Raw genomic sequence first — 17300 nt, forward strand, 5'->3', positions numbered from 1 at the left:
TGCTGACACGCTTGGGCTCTTGTCACTACTGCTATCCCAGGGATCCAGTCAGCAACAGAGAGGGACTGCTATTCTCCCCATCCCCTGTGGGCTAGATGGCAAAAAAACAGTGATGGGGTCACCAAGGGTATCCAGGCAGGAAGAACCAGGAAGGCTAAGAGACAGCACAGGAGGGGCCTGTGCTGGGAGGGGCCTAGCAGGGGGCCTATGTGGTAAAGGGGTAGGGATGGTGTGGGACATCTCCAATGTGTAGATGATGGAGGAGAGGGATATCCGAAGAGGGAGGGATGGGGGAGAACCTGGAGGAGGCACTGGGCCAAGGCTGGACTCAAAGCCAGGAGCATCTGGGTCAGTCCTAGGTGAACAGCCCCTGTTAGAATATTAACACACACACACAAAACCAGCTCAAGAAGAGGACATGGGATAGGCAGAGACGTAACATTTCATGTTAAGCACCTTGTAGAGTGAAGGTGATGTGTTCTCATAGAAATTATAAATAATGAAAAATAAGTATTTAGAAAAAGAAGTGCAGATCCCACAGTGGGTGGCCAGGGGATTCTTTGGTTAAGCAGCAGGTAAGGCCCAAGGTCTGGGTTCGTTAAAACCCTCCGAGATCATCTGCCAGGAAGGCCAACAGGTAGCGGCTGACATGCCTGTCAATGATGACGGGTGAGAAGGCAAGGATGCGACGGGTCCCAGGAAGCACTTTGGGGTCTAGAAGACAAAGGGAGAAATGATAATCCAAGGACCAGCCATTGGTCACTGTCCAATTCCAATTCCCACAGTCTGCTTAGAGCGTTGGGGGCCTGCACTCACCTGGAGGGCAGCAGTAGAGGAGGAGGGCCAGGCCTGCCGCCAGGCCTAGGCCTGCCAGGAAGCTCATGGGTCCTGGGGAGAAAGGAGTGTGAATGGCCTGTAGCAGTGACTGAGGACTACAGGGGGGCTGTCCCCCAACAGAAAGCCAGGAATAGAACCCGATGTGGGATGGAGAAGCCCCTGGGACACAGACAGAGCCCTGAGGGAAAAGGGAAAGAAAAGGAGGTGGCGGGGGCGTTACCCCTGTCACTCAGCTCACGGCTCTCGCTGCCCCAGTCCAGCTCTCTGCAATCTGAGTTTTCTGGAAACAAAATTACAGAGCATGATTAGTAGAGGGCTGAGCTGAGAGCGGGGTTGTCCCCAGGGAAGCCCAAGGCGGCGCCTCTGCCTCCTGAAGGTGCTGGGCTCACACGTTTCTTCATGGCCACTGTACCTAGTGCCCTGGGCAGGCCCAGTTGGTCACATAGAGAGATCAGCTCTCCAGAGAACACTGCATAAATTTGGGTTTCCTTTGGTCTAGTTTCTAGGATATCATAGGTGTGGAGTAGGCTACTGTGTCCTTTTGGCCACACATCATCAAATGCAGGACAAATATCCACTATCAAGAGCCACCTGCTAGCATCATAGGGACTGTCATGGCAGGCAGAGGAGGCCAGAGCTTTTCCCTAGACTTCCCCACGGGGTTAGCAGACAGATGACATGCCACAGAGACCCTGGGGCACCCACGGACCAGAAAGTGCTTCATTTCCAGTAGGGACATGGCTTGGATCCAGCTGGGTTCTAAATAAAGCCCAGGGAAGCAGTTTTTGTAGAGATGGGGGAGAAAGCCAATTCAGTCTGTCCTCAACTGTTCCCACTGTGCCATGTGAGGTCTGGGGAAGACTCCTCGGGATCAAAAACACCAGCCCAGGGTCCCAGCTGAGTGCATGGGCAGAGTCACCTCATCTGTCTGTCTGGAGCAGCAGAGCCTCCTTTCAGGTCCCCTGGCCTTATTCCAGGTCCTAGCAGCTCCAGTGATCCCAGACCTTTGGGACCTACCTGTCACCTAGAGCTCTGAGATCACACTGTCTCTCACCAACCACCCACACCTATACCCAAGGATGCCCTACAGAAACCCCACATGAGCAGACCGGTGAATACAAAAGGTAGACACAGCCTTGGGGTCTACGCAGGCTTGGTAACTCCCCGTTGGGATGACCAAGGGGCAGCACAGGGCTGTGAGAAGGAAGCTGCTATGAACTGAGAAATGAAGACACAGACATGGTAAACAAGGGGGTCAGACAGGATACATGGAGCACTGGCTTCTGTATGAAAACTGGTACGGGGGAGGGGAAAGAGAGAGGGAGAAAGGACAGAGGGAGAGACAGACTGATATCCACCTCCCTAGGTGGTCTCTGAGGAGGAATGGAGAGGGAAAAGAAGCCCAGGTTGAGCTGCTGCAGACTCAGATGGGCCCTGAGGACCACCATGCAGCTCGCAGTTGGCGCCCTCCCTGGTCAGTGTGAGGTGCTGCAGGTAGGGATGTGGGGGGAGGGACTTACGAAGAGTGTGGCGGCTGGGCAGGTTGCTGTGCAGGGGCTGGGCATGGATGTACAGTGCTCGGTAGAATTCCTGGCAGTGCCGCTCCCCACGCTGCTGCAGGTGGCTCAGAAGGTCACAGAGCCGCACACGCAGAGATGCCTTGGGGTTCCGGAACTGGGGGCAGAAGAAAAGGTGGGCTGAAGGGGGGCAGCTGTGAGGTGGTCCCCTCGGAACCCCAGCCTCAGTACCACAGACCTCAGAATGCTCTCAATCTCTCACACCACCTGTGTGGCACCCAACACTGGAGTAGTTAGTTAATTAACCGGCTAAGTCTCGGTTAATCCTTGTGTCTCTAGGGCTACAGGCTGGGAGAGGTCACCAAGGAAGCAGGGTGTGGGGGACATCACCCTAAGAAATGACACTCGGTGTAGATCCTTCCCATGTGGCCTCAGTGAGTCACTTCAACCCCCTGAGACGCAGTTTTCATAAAAAGAAAATAATCCCCCGTGGTGGGTGGTTACAGAGAACGAATGGCGGCATCCGTGACAGTTGCTCTTACTTTTCAGACTGTGGGAACAAGTGTCTAGTATTTCAAAAGTCAGTTGAGAAAACAACAGTTTCTTCTGATGAGGTTGTGAAGGTCAGTAGACAGACCACTTGGCACTGAGTCCAGAAACGGGAGCCTGTGGTCTGTGCTGCCCCCTGATGGCTACAGCTGAAAACTGACCAGAGATAAGGGGAGCAGTAGGGCCTCTGAGAAGCGAGTTCCCCCTTTGAGGTATAAGCATCTGAAGTTTATGCATTTCTTATTGCAACAATGAGATGAATTTGAGCCTGTCACTTTTTAAAATCACTGGGTGGTTCACACTAAGTGTCTAAGTTGACACAAAGCCCGGGGACTGCATCTAAAGTGCTATCTCCGGCAGAACAGTCATGGTGTCTGTGCTGTCTCTCAGGCCTCAGTAGTCCCTTCTGCCAAATGGCGTGATGACTTCAACTATTTGTAGGGCTGTGGGTGAGAAGCAGAGATGACCCAGAGAGAGTGTGCTATTCACCTGGCTCAGGGGAACCAGGTCACATTCCAGTCTCTGAGCCAAGTGGATAGCATGCTTCTTCCACAGATGCTGAAGCTCCCAATGGGACCAGTCTCCCTCAAGCCTGCTGAGTAGGCAGGCCAAGCCTGGCTGCGGGATGAGGTCAGCTTCCCCTGCCCACCTATCACAGGCTGGGCCTTTTGGCCTTACAAATGCAAGGAAGACTGACCAGCAAAAGACAGTGAGTCTTTTCATACTTTGACCCTCTGGAAAAGCCACGGTGTGGTTCCAGGGTACCAGTAGGTCCAGACTTCTGGTGTGTGTGTGGTGTGTGTGTGTGTGTAATCTGTGTGTGTCTGTGATGCACAATTGATAAAAACTCAGAGAGATATATTGGAATTTAACCTGAAGGTCAGAAAAGCAAAGCAGCCAACCACTGGCTCTTACCTTTACCTAGTTCAAAATGGCGATCCTGCCTCCAGGAATTTCAGAATGAGACTGTGTCTGAGAGCTGTCTCCTCCTGCTTTATATTCCTCTCTAGTGCTGGGATTAAAGGCATGCACTGCCTGATTTCTATAGCAAACTAGTGTGGCTATTGTATTAAAGGTGTGTGTCAACACTGCCTGGTCTGTAAAGCTGATCAGTACATCTGTTTTACTCTCTGATCTTCAGGCAAGCTTTATTTATTAAAATACAAATGAAATATCACTACATGTTTGTGTGTGTGTCTACATGTGTGTGGGATGTGTATGTGGTGTGTCTGTGTGTCTACACATGTGTGGGGTGTGTCGGTATGTGTGTATATGGTATAGGGGTGTATGTGTGTATGTGAGGTGTGGGTGGGTGTGGATGAGTGTGTTTGTGTCTCTGTGTGTGAGTACACATGTGGTGTGTGTGTGCGCAAGTATGTGTTTATGTGCTTGTGGGTTAGGTGCCTACCCATGGTGCATGCAGAGGCCAGAGGTTGATATCAGGATGCTTTCCTCAATGGCTCTGCACCTGACTATTTTGAGACAGCATCTCTCATTGAACCTGGAGTTCACAATTTGACTAAACTGGTTAGCCAGCAAGCCCCTGGGCTCTATGTCTCTGTGTCTGCTGCACTTACAGGTTCGAGATCCAAACTCAAGTCCTTGTGTTCACACAGAAAGCATTTTACCAACCGAGCTATCTGCCCAATTCCACATCCAGACTTCCGATCCCTCCTTCCTCTGCCTTCCTTCTATTATTATGTTGTTGTGTGTTCTAATTTTATGTCAACCTGACACAGTAGAGTCATCTGAGAGGAGGGAACCCTAACTGAGAAAATACTTCCATAAGATTGGGCTGTAAGATAAGCCTGTGGAGCAATGATGGGGGAAGGCCCCTGCCCATTGTGGGTGGTGCCATCCCTGGGCAGGTGGTCCTGGGTTCTATAAGAAAACAGACTGAGCAAGGCATGAAAAGCAAGTCAGTAATCAGCATCCCTCCAGGGCCTCTGCATCAGCTCTTGCCTCCAGGATCCTGCGCTGTTTGGGTTCCTGTTCTAACTTCCTTCAGCTATGGATGTGGAAGCATAAGCCAAATAAACCCTTTCATCCCAAAATTGCTTTTGGTCATGGTGTTTATCATAGCAAGAGCAACTCTAAGAGACTGTGTATCACCTCCTGCAAACCTTCTCATAATTCTGGAAGGGCCAGCTACCACAGGACCATCTGGAGAAACTGAGGCATCAGCATCAGATCTGATGACAGGAGGCCACTTGCAGCTGACCAAGTGCAGCTGTGACTCCCATTCCTGAGATGGTATGGGAGGTCCTTCTGTCTATGTGTTGCTTTTATTGGTTAATGAATAAAGAAACTGGCTTCCCATTATAATTCAGAGTAGAGCTAGGTGGGGGTGGGGGAGGACAGGACTAAACTGAATGCTGGGAGAAAGAAGGCAGAGTCAAGGAAGACACCGCCATGTAGCCCCATGGGAGACAGACGTTAGAAATTTACCCAGTAAGCCACAGCCTCGTGGCAATACACAGACTAATGGAGATGGGTTAATTTAAGATATGAGTTAGCCAGAAATACACTAGAGTCATTGGCCAAGCAGTGTTTTATTTTTTTTAATTTTTTTAAATGTTTATTTATTATGTATACAATATTCTGTCTGCATGTATGTCTGCAGGCCAGAAGAAGGCACCAGACCTCATTACAGATGGTTGTGAGCCACCATGTGGTTGCCGGGAATTGAACTCAGGACCTTTGGAAGAGCAGGCAATGCTCTTAACCACTGAGCCATCTCTCCAGCCCCCGCAAGCAGTGTTTTAAATAATATAGTTTCTGTGTGATTATTTCGGGTCTGAGCTGCAGGGCGGCTGGGAAACAAACGAGTAGCCTCTTGCTACACTAAAACAATTCAAGGCCTATGCCAGCTTCTCCCAGCTCAGAGAGGAGTGTTGCAAGATATCTGATTATACTGTGTTAAGGTGTGTCACTGTGACTGGTTTTTAAAAAAGTTAAATGTCCAATAGCTGGGCAGGAGGTATAGGTGGGACTTGTGGACAGAGAGAGCTCTGGGAAGAAGAAAGGGGGAGTGGCCAGTCAGACACAGAAAGCAGGAGGTGCAGGAGAGGAAAAAGCTACAAGCACACGACAGCATGCAGATTAATAGAAATGGGTTAAGTTATAGAGGTGGTTAAGAACAAACCTAAGCTAAGGCCGAGCTTTCATAATTAACAAAAGTCTCTGTGTCGTTATTTGAGCCCTGACTAGAGGGAGAGAGAGACCTGTTACAGAGGGGGCATGCCCAGGTGGTTACCCGGCCCCGCTCACCCCTCAGCACCTTTTCCGCCTCTTTGTTGGTAAGGATTTGTGGGTAGTAGCGGTTCAGCTGGAGGATGATCCTGTCCACTTGTTGCTCGCTCAGGCGACCCTGTCCGGTCAAGAAAGGTGTGTCTTGTACCAGCCGGTCACAGTAGGTCTGATCTGGAACACATATGGATAGCATGGGTGAGCCAGCGCAGCCTTAAGAGGCACCAAATACGGCATCCTTGGTGCTGACCACAGGAGGCCCACACTTGCTGGAAGGGCAGCAGTCTCTCTGGAGGGTGCAGCTACAATTCTCTCTCATGTTAACCACAACGAAGAAATCTACAGAATACACATAAAATAAATCAAAATGTTACCACAAAATATTGACTAAACACAAAAGGAGTCAGCAAAGGTAGAAACAAGGGCTGTAAAAGCTAAAAGGCCTACAAAATACAGATAGCAGAGACAAATCTTTCATTCTCAGCAATTACTTTAAATGTAAATAGGATAAACTCTCTAATCAAAAGGCAAAGATTGGCAGAATGGCCTTAAAAACATATGCTCCACTCTTTCTGGTCTTGGCTCCAAGGTTACCAAAAGAAGAAGAAACAGCAGTCATGCCAAAAAGAGTTGTGGCCATGTGCGGTCAATTTGCTGCATGAACTGGACCCGGTGCATGTCCAAGGACAAGGCCATTAAGAAGCTCGTCATTTGAAACCAGAATATTGTAGAGGCCACTGCTGTCAGATGCTAATCTGAAACTTTGACGCCTGTGTGCTTCCCAAACTCTGTGTCAAGCTGCATTACTGCGTGGGCTGTGCTATTCATAGCAAGGTGGTTGGGAATCGATCTCACGAAGCCTGCAAGGACTAAATACCCCCACTACGATTTAGACCTGCTGGTGCTACACCCCATTCTTTGTGTAAAGAAGCAGCTTTGTGAAGACAGAAGAAAGAAAACTCCTTGGAAAAATAAAATGTGACATATACTTAAAAAAAATGCTCCAAGCCGGGCGGTGGTGACGCATGCCTTTAATCCCAGCTCTCGAGAGGCAGAGACAGGCGGATCTTTGTGAGTTCAAGGCCAGCCTGGTCTACAAGAGCTAGTTCCAGGACAGGCTCCGTATCTACAGAGAAACCCTGTCTCGAAAAACCAAAAAAAAAAAAAAAAAAGGGGGGGGCGCTCAGAGGTTAAGAGCATTGCCTGCTCTTCCAAAGGTCCTGAGTTCAATTCCCAGCAACCACATGGTGGCTCACAACCATCTGTAATGGGGTCTGGTGCCCTCTTCTGGCCTGCACGCATACATGGAAGGAATGCTGTATACATAATAAATAAATAAATATTAAAAAAAATGCTCCAACTAAATACCGACAAGACGCTCACTGAAGACCTAAAGACACAAACAGGTTGAAAGTAAAGTGAGGAAAAAGACAGCCCACCTAGGCGTGTCCAACCCTTTGACACTTCAACATGGGAAGTTGTCATCTACAAACATCATGCTCAAGAGCAATTTCCTAGTGTGAAGTCAGCTTGCAGTTTTGTGTTGGCTACAGTCACAGCTGTCCTCAGCCAGCCACATGTGGTCACAGGCAGCAGGTTGAACACACTTGATTGTAAACATAAACCAGACCAGAACACGGTGGTTGGATTAGAATTAGACTAAATAGACTTTAAGTCAAAATTGGTGCAAGGGATTAAAGGGCAAACAGCATATGTGGATTAAAGGTTAAGTCATCAAGAATATGTAACAACTATAAACACACCTGCACCAAGTATCAGAGCCCCAATGGGGAAATATTGATGGAACTGAAGGGAGAAACAGACAACTCTATGATATTTAAAGATGTTCATATACCACTTTAAACAACAGACCAGACAACTAGATAAAAGATCAATAAGGAAATGGAAGGCTTGAACAGTATCTAAACTGTACCTAAAAGTCATACGCAGAAAACACTACCCAGTAATAAAAAAAACACACTTTTCCCAAGGGCACATGGAACATACTCTCGATCACAAAACATACAGATCTTAAGCCACAAATAAGTCTCAAAATATTTAAAAGCATTTCAACTGAAGGCTCTTTTCAGATCACATGACATGAAGCTAAAAATTGATACAATCAGAGTTTACAAATCTGTAGGAATTAATACAGTTGTTCTCAACCTTCCTAATGCTGTGACCCTTTTGATACAGGTCCTCATATTGTGGAGACCCCAACCATAAAATTATTTTCACTGCTACTTCATAATTGTAATTTTGCTACTGTTATGAATAGTAATATAGATATCTGTGCTTTCTGATGGTCTCAGGTGACATCTGTGAAAGGATCATTCAACCCTCAAAGGGGTCACAACCCACAGATTGAGAACCACTGAAATAACAGGTCAAAATGTGGTGAGGGAGGTCCTTCTGTCTATGTGTTGCTTTTATTGGTTAATGAATAAAGAAAATGGCTTGGCCTATAGCATGGGAGGAGGAAGGCAGAGTTAGAGAGAAGCTATGGAGCCACTAGAGGTAGACGCTGGGAACTTTACCCAATAAGCCACAGCCACGTGGTGATATACAGATTAACAGAAATTGGTTAAATTAATATAAGAGTTAGCCAATAAGAAGCTAGAACTAATGGGCCAAGCAATGATTAAATTAATACAGTTTCTGTGTGATCATTTGGGAACCAACAAGCAGCCCTTCTCCAACAAAAATGAAACCACAAAATACATTGGAAGCAACCTGAGTCAAATGAGAAACACACCAAGACCTAAGTAATGGAGCAAGCATACCTCTGAGAGGGAGAAGCAACAGCCATAAATAAATTCACACAGTTTACAAAGAGAGAGCTTGGGTCAGGTGTGGCATATGCTTTAATCCTACCACTCTGGAGGCAGAATCATGTTGATTTCTATGGGTTTGAGGGCCACCTTGATCTATGTAGAGTCTGGGCTAAATGGAGTTACATACTGCATAGTGAAACCTCGTCTAAAAAAAAAAGTTAGCATTAATGGCTAACCATTACACCTCACCAACTTTAAAAAAGAAAAAAGACAACTAAATTGGAAGGGAAGGAGGAAGGGACTAGAACAACTAGACAAGTCAAACAGAGCTAACAGAAAGAAGGGAATAGCCAATTAGAGTGAAGACAACCTCAAGAACATTTTTTTTTTTTTTTTTTGGTTTTTCGAGACAGGGTTTCCCTGTGGCTTTGGAGCCTGTCCTGGAACTAGCTCTGTAGACCAGGCTGGTCTCGAACTCACAGAGATCCGCCTGCCTCTGCTTCCCGAGTGCTGGGATTAAAGGCGTGCGCCACCATCGCCCGGCTCCTCAAGAACATTTTTAAAAGAGAAAAATCAACAAAACCAAAGTCTATCCAACTTAGTGAAGCCCTGTGTCAAAATAAAAATTTTAAAGATACATTTCAGTGGTATCTTTCCTAGCATGCACAAGCTCCTGGGTTTGGGCCTCAGTACTGGAAAGAATAAACTAGAGACATGAAAAGATGTGGAGGGGCCTTAAACACACGTCATTGAGTGAAAGAGCCCGTCTGAAAAAGCCTTATTGTTCTAATTACACCACACTACAGAAAAAGCAATACCAAGGAGACAATAAAATCAGGGGTTGCCAGGCATGAGGAGGAAGGGAGGGATGAGTAAGCAGGGCACAGGGGAGGGTTAGGCAGTGAAACTATTCTGTATAATGGCATAAAGCATTTGTCAAAGCCCACTGAACGTCCAACACAAGGAGAAGATGCTAGTGCAGATTCTGGGCTTCGGCTAACAATAACAAAATGATAGAAAATGGTAATGATATGAAGGATGGAAGGGGAGTCATTTTCCTCAATCTCTGCACTATCTGCTCAATCTTCAGTCAACTGTCCCCCCGAAAAGGCCAGGCAGTATACACCCAGGCACTATAGGCCCAGGCAGTATACACACAGGAAGTATACACACAGGCAGTATACACCCAGGCAGTATGCACCCAGGCAATATGCACCCAGACAGTATACACACAGAGAGTATACACCCAGGCAGTATGCACCCAGGCAGTATGCACCCAGACAGTATATACACAGACAATATACACCCAAGCAGCATGCACCAGGAAGTATACACACAGACAGTATACACCCAGGCAGCATGCACCCAGACAGTATACACACAGACAGTATGCACCCAGGCAGTATACACTTGCAGTCCTAGCTACGAGAAAGGGTGTGGCAGCCTGAACAACAAAGAGAGGCTTTGGCTCAAAATAAATTCAACTAACAAGTAAAGTCTATTAAGAAAACTTATTTGAAAATTTCCATTGTTGATGTTTATGGAAAAATTGGGGCAGGAGGGGGAGTCATGGAAAGCAGAGCAACCCTGAGTAGGAATGCATTGAGAAGGAGCCCAGAGGATATTCTCTCACACCTCTGGTCCCCTGCTCCTTCCTCTGGCTGGTCTGTCTTCTGACTCCTGCACCCTCCCATCCCTAGTGGCTTGTGGGGGTGTCCTTTCTACCCAGGTGGGAATAGCCTAAGAGCATGCCCACCCTATGCCAGGAACTTGGGGGTATTTTCCAGGGGTTCACAGTGTAACAGTGGGGGCTGCCTTCACCAAGGACATCCTCAGCCCAGGAGCCTGCTCTCAGAGGCTAGGGCTAGGGTTGTCCTGGTTGATAGTCATTGCTCCCCCAAGGCCCAGTCATCAGCCATTCCATCCCCTCTCTGCGGCCATCAGCACCACGCCATCATGGCTGCTGAGGACTGGGAATATTGGTAGAGCCCCTGAAATCTGTGTAGAAGACAGACTTACCAACAGCCCAGGGACACCCAGTAACTTGCCATATTACCAGGTGCCTTAGGTAGGCTGGCTCCAACGCCTGCAGCATCTCATTAACGAGTTCAGATGAACACTGAGCTGACTCAAAAAACAATCTACAGGCCAGGCATTTTCTGGTCCTATTTACACCTACTTATAACCTCCATCCTCCCACTGGCTCTACAACTTCCACCCTCTCAGATAGGGAAATGAAGGCGTGGTAAACTTACAAAACTGCAGTTAGCACGGAGGTGACACAGCCACGCTGGGGCTGCCTGTAGACACCCCTGGTACATTCTGTTCTGTCACTAACATATGGATCACTTTGAATTCAGGGGTCTGCTGTCCCCACACTGTGCCAACGTGTACAGGGCTGAACACACAGTAGGCACTCACAGAAGAGTTCTGGAATGAATGGGCTCCAGTCCAAGGTCCAAAGGCGCGGTCTACCGGTAGATAGAGGCCAGAGCCTCATAGCGGCCTCCTCCCACCCTGAGAGCCGCTAGTTAGCCAAGATGGGACTCTGCTGCCCACAAGTCATGAGTCACAGGAGCCCTGAGTCACCTGCCATGGGTGGCCCAGCCCAAGGGTTGAAGCCAGATGCACCAGAGCAAGGCATTTCCTGTGTTTCCTGCGGCTCTTGTAAACTATGCATGCAACCACATATAGGCAGCCACTGGGTATCACGGAGACTCGGCAAGGCTCTGCCTGGATACCAGGCCCCTGTAAACAAGGCCTGGAATGCCTTTACTAGATGAAAGCAGATGGACCGCTCTGTGCAGAATCCATGAGCCTTTGCCTGTACTTCCCCTCCCTGCCAGCTGGTACCACGAGTATGGCCCTTCACATCATCTTGAACTTCTGCAGCTCAGACCGAAATCCTTACTCTGGCATTTGGGATCCTGAAGCTGCGGGCCCCACAAGCCCTTACTCTGCCATAGGGGTCCCAAAGCCTTCTTGTCTGCAGCTCACAACCACAGAGTCAGGACCCAGGCAGTAGGCTGAGAAAACCTGGTTGATTCATGCCCAGCATATTTAACCCCCTTCTGGGAATTCACTCTCCTGGGGTCTACAACTTGGGCATCAACTTCCCCTGAATCTCTTTCAGAAGCTCGTGTCATCACTGCATGGGTGACTATCTATTTTGTGCAGACACAACTCTCAGTGTTCTATAGCCATCAACACACACACACACACACACACAGAGAGAGAGAGAGAGAGAGAGAGAGAGAGAGAGAGAGGATGCAAAGATTAATTTGTATGGTAGGCCCCCAGCAGGTGCACTAGGACCACAGAACAATGGATCTGTGGCCCCAGAGCTGCCCATCCAATCCTCTCAGGCTTCTGTCTTACAGTCTCCACCTCCCACCAGAAAAAGGAAGGGCGATGAGGTGTCAAAAAGCCATCAAGTAGATGGAAAAGAGAAAAAGTGTTTGTCATTGCCATCGGCCACAGGCTGGCTGTGTCCTCCCAGCTAAAAGACACCCCATCCTCTACCGCAGTCCCACCTGTTCTCCTAGAGGTGGGATGCCTCATTTTCTACCGGTACCCTATCTGTGCAGTGGGCCCTTGGAGACCAACACAGCTGAGATCTGTCCCACACATCCTAATGAACTTACTAGAGGATCTGGAAAACCAGAGGCAGGGCAGGGCCCAGCATGAATGCTGAGACCAGGCCCCCCATTCTGCTCCTACCACTGACCAGCAGAGTGGTCTGGGGGCACTTACCCAGCCTGAGATTTCATCTCTCCATCCCTAAACAGGTTTAATATTCCTTATGTCTCCACATAGACATTCTGAATAAGAGTGTGTATAGGGACACAAGCAGGGCTCTATACATAGATAGTGCTCAGAACTTGCAGTCCCAAACAAAAAGGGCACGGAGTGATGACAAAGGAGAGCGTGGTAGTTGGGGTTTCCTCTAGTCTGTTTACGAAGTCATCAGGTTCCAGCAAATAAGGTCTTATTTTTGGGCATCACCAATTCTGACTCCAATTTAGAGAGCCTTGGGTACTTCTGGGGCTACCCTGACTCCCTGGGCCATCCCAGGTGACCTCTGCTACAAGAAGCATAAGAGTGAGACTCCCAGGAACAAAAGTGCGGCATCTGGGAGCCACCACATTCCCGGGCTCTCTGCCAGAGGGGGGTCCCTCGCTGACTCATCCCCACGGCATTCTTTTACAGGCAAAACTCAGCACAGCAATGTCACTGTGTCTGGCTGGGATCAGAAATAAAGTGGGTGAGTCCCCGGAGCAAATTGCTTGCTCCGAATTCACTAGAACCATCTAGAGTAAGGGACGTAGCAGGAGTCTCACGAGCAAGCGGGAAGCACGGGCGTCTCACTGGTACCACAAGCTGCCCTGGAGCGCAGAGCCGGTCCCGCCTCCGTGGGGGTGAGTGCCGTTGCCGACCGCTCTAGAGTCTCAGCAGACTGGCGGTGAGCACCGTTTCCCTCTCTCAGACCCAGCCCGGCCCGGGACACCGCCCTGCTCTGCAGGTGCAGCCGGTGCCGTGCACCCTGCGGGCGCTCACCTGCTGCTCTGTTTCCTCCGCCCACGACGGCCCCCCACTCCGCACCCGACACCCCCGGAGCCCCCGGCCCGCCGCTCAGAGCCCGGGACACCCCGCCACCGCGTGCCGCTACGCCCGAGTCGTCCGTGCCAGCTAACACCAAGGTCACTCGGCTCCCGTCGCCCGCCTGGCCCTGCGCCCACCTGTCATGGCGGAGGACACGGCGCCGCCCCACGGTCCTCGGCTGTCCGCCGCCCGGCCCGACGGCTCCGGTGACCGCCGCTGCAGGCCGGGCCTTAAGTCCGGCCTCTACCCTCTAGGCCCCGCCCAGCTACGGCGACAACGTCTCCAGTCTCAAGCCCTTCCATCCAACTAGCCACGCCCCTTCTCCGTGCCGAGCTCTGGGGCTGCGTTAGCAGTGGGCGGAACCGGGACTCTACTATAAACCACGCCCCTCACCGAAACCCGCCCCCTGTCATCTTAGACTCAGGCTTCCCCCGGGTGTTCCGAACTGCGCGCCCCAGTGAGCCCCGCCCATGAGAAGTTTAGGCAGAAGCGGTGACCGGAGCCCCGCCCCCTCCAGTTTAAGTAATCGGGCAGAGGAGCCCAGTCCGGCTCAGGTCCCTGTCAGGATCAGAGACCTCAAGCCCCGCCCCACGCACGGCCTCTCCAATAGCTCCTGGGGTCCGCGCCCCTTCGTTAAGCTCCGCCCCTCCTCCGGAACGGACCCGGCTGCTCTAGGAGGTTAAGAGGTAGGTGTGTGCTTCTCGGAGGCTCAGTTTTCCGCAGCTGCGCCCTGGCCACCCCACCACATCTCCCGGATAAAGAAACTGAGTCTTCAAAAAGAGACGTGAATTACCCAAAGTCACAGAGCAGGTCAGGACTGGAAAAAAAAAAAAGGCCGGTGAGCGTTCATTGGCACCCAGGAATTGAGACTTCACAGTGAGCTTGGTGGAACATCCTTTTATCAAGTCCCCTATTTACGAAAGGGGACAAGTGTCTGGCATTGCAGCCTAGTTAGGGAAGTTATTTAGCTTGACTGAGCCTCAGTTCTCGTAATTAAAAACACGCGGCCTCAGGCAAATCTTTCAACCTCCCACTTATTTCCCTTCTGTTGTAGGTAGGCCTGGCCCTTCCAGCTCTGGTGCTCACCACAAAAAGTCCCCAGGCCCAGGCCCAGCTAGGAAATGTAGGTCTGTGGGAGAGGCAAGACCCTCACAGCCGGCAATGGCAATGGCTGCAGGCACCAGTTTACCTGTCTCTGCTGGTGCTGCTACCGCAGCACATTTTAGAGCCAGAACTTGAGACGTTGGAACCAGACCAGGACTGCTGAAGGCCCCAGGTCTGGACACACTGCCGGGACAGCCCAGGAATCCCTGGGTCCCTGAGCCCTCTTCGGTCTCAGTTCTCCCCAGGGTTGTAAACTCTCATCTTGGGAATGGGAGGTTCAAAAGGCATCTGGAAATTGACTTGCAAGGTCGCTGGGAATTTCAAACTCTTGGACCCAGTGGTAGTGGTCGCTACACTCCTGCCCCATGCTAAACACTGCAGAAAATGAGGTTAGCTCAGATTCCCCAGGTATTTGGAGAGCTCCTCAGCACCAGTCTGTGCAGGCAGACGGACAGACAGCATGGACAGACCTTGTTCCAGGAGATAGTGTGCACCTGACCTACACATGTGCCTGGGCCAGATCCGGGCTACGTCCTGCCAGAGCCCCGCTAGGACCACATTGGGACCATTCTGAAGGGCCTCTGGGTACAGATTGACCCAATTATTCCACATATATCACTGCTATAGTAGTGGGGTGGGACTGAGGGCTCCCTGTGCCACCCATTTTTAGGCATCCCTTGCCAGACTCACCATCGGGAAGGCCAGCCTTCCGCCTTTACATCTTCTCCTGCGCACCCAACCTCCCTAGATCCCATGAGGGAAGCTGAGGCCTAGCGCAGAGTCCCCCACCCTAGGTCTAGCAGCCTGATGTGGCCTTCCAACTGCAGGCTTCTTGCTCGTTGGCACTTGAGAGTTTGTATGACATTTGATCCAATGACACCAACAGGAGGCCCTGCTACCCCAAGCGTGCAGGGAAAGAAGGCCTTAGTCTATGACAGGACAGCTATAGCCATACAAGGGGCTACCAACCACACCTGATGTCCACACCAGGATCTACACAAGGTGCAAGGCACTCCCTCAATCAGGGATGGGCCCTGGGTACTCCCACCTCATCCTGAAGGTAGGGAGGGGGAGATGGGCACAGACTGCTGCTCTCCCACTGGCAGGACCTGTGGACTTAAGATATGTGAGTGTGGAAAGTCTATGCAGACTCTAGGGTGCCAGCTGATGTTACACCGGACCTCCTGCCAAGCAGCTGGAAGTCCTTTTTCTTTGAGACAGCCAAAGGAAAGCCAGAGCTGGCTAGAGTCACAGCCAGTGAGTCCAGACTTACTCAGGACCATTGCTGTAGACGGAAAGAATAAAAGCCAGCTGCAGAAGATAACTCTGGTCTGAATACAGTAAGATTTGTATGGGGTTTACAGGAGGAGACTGTGGAGGCTTGGCAGATACCAAGAGGCTGAGGCTCAGTTGGTAGAGTGCTTGCTTGCCTAGCACACATGGAGCCCTGGGTTAGATCTCCAGCACCAAATAAAGTAGGCATGGCAGTGCACACCTGTAATCCCAGTACTCAGGGGGCAGGCAGGTAGATCAGAAATTCAAAGTTGTTCTTGGCTACATAGTTCAAGGTTAGCCTGGGATAGGTGAGGCTCTCTCAAAAATTAAGATAAAAAGAAAGGCATCATCTGGAGTAAGGGAAGGAATGGGGCTGGGGAGATGGGATTAGTCAGCCTGTCCCACGGCAAGAGGACCTGAGTTCAGAGCCACAGCATGCATATAAAAAGCTGGAAATAGGGCCGGACGGTGGTGGTGCACACCTTTAATCCCAGCACTCTGGAAGGCAGAGACAGGTGGATCTGTGAGTTCGAGGCCAGCCTGGTCTACAAGAGCTAGTTCCAGGACAAGCTCCAAAGCTACAGAGAAACCCTGTCTTGAAAAACAAAACAAAACAAACAAACAAACCAACAAAAAAAAAAAAAACCCGGGAATGGCAGCATATGCCTGTAATCTGAATGCAGATTTTAGTCTTCACATGCACCCACAAACTCATGTACATCCTCAAACATGTATACACACAAACATGCAAAGTGTAGGGGAGACTCTGGCTAAAGCAACTGCTAGGGTTTGCATTTCACGGCTCAAACTCATGCAGATTAATTCACACAATGAGGTGTGACCAGATTGGACTGCCAGGGGGTGATTAGGGCTCTGCCCTCTCGAATGGATTAATCCATCTGTGAATTAGTGGAGTAGGGGATTTGTGGGTTATGAGGAATGGCTTTGCAATGAAGGAAAGCTTGCTGCCTCTCACTCTGTCCTCCACTGAGCCGTCCAGCAGGAAGACTCTTGCCAGGGGCCCAGGAGATGCTGAGGGCAGGCCAGGGTGATCAGACACCACAGGGGTGGGGTGGGGTGGGGATGAGGAACTGGGCCTCTCCTAACTGAACCAAGCAGCTGATTTAACTCTCCCGAGGAATGGATTGTTTGTTCCCGCTGCCTTCTACCACCTATCATAATCAGCTCCAGATATCAGAGTCTGTCTCTTCGGCTGCTTCTTCCCTCCACCTTCTCTTTGCTGGTGCTTGAGTGTCACTTGGAGTCACCTGCTCTGTCTCAGTTGGCTCCTGGGACCTACCACTGCTACAGAAGTTGCCCCAGTCTCACGCTAATGGTACCCATCATATAGAAGGGGAAGCCTCTCCTTTGTGATTTGAGATTTTTCTCTCTG

At 50.1% G+C, this 17300-nt stretch overlaps 1 protein-coding gene across 2 annotated transcripts; it reads right to left on the reverse strand.

Annotated features, from left to right (window-relative positions):
* Positions 1-424: 424 nt before the first annotated feature.
* Positions 425-13822, reverse strand: LOC121443261 (caspase recruitment domain-containing protein 19). 2 transcript variants are annotated; one of them, XM_041644954.1, is made up of 6 exons: positions 13666-13822; positions 6184-6326; positions 2358-2511; positions 1058-1117; positions 817-888; positions 425-714 (listed from the first exon to the last, which is right to left on the reverse strand). In XM_041644954.1, the coding sequence occupies exons 1-6, from the start codon at positions 13670-13672 to the stop codon at positions 599-601; spliced, it is 552 nt and encodes a 183-aa protein (XP_041500888.1). In that variant the 5' UTR covers positions 13673-13822; the 3' UTR covers positions 425-598. The 2 variants fall into 2 exon arrangements, with proteins under 2 accessions (XP_041500888.1, XP_041500889.1); XM_041644955.1 differs by lacking the exon at positions 1058-1117.
* Between the last annotated feature and the right edge of the window lie 3478 nt (positions 13823-17300).

The sequence above is a fragment of the Microtus oregoni genome, unplaced genomic scaffold (genome assembly GCF_018167655.1).
Source record: "Microtus oregoni isolate MIOR12 unplaced genomic scaffold, Mior012 000103F_ref0000194, whole genome shotgun sequence".
Taxonomy (NCBI): Eukaryota; Metazoa; Chordata; class Mammalia; order Rodentia; family Cricetidae; genus Microtus; species Microtus oregoni.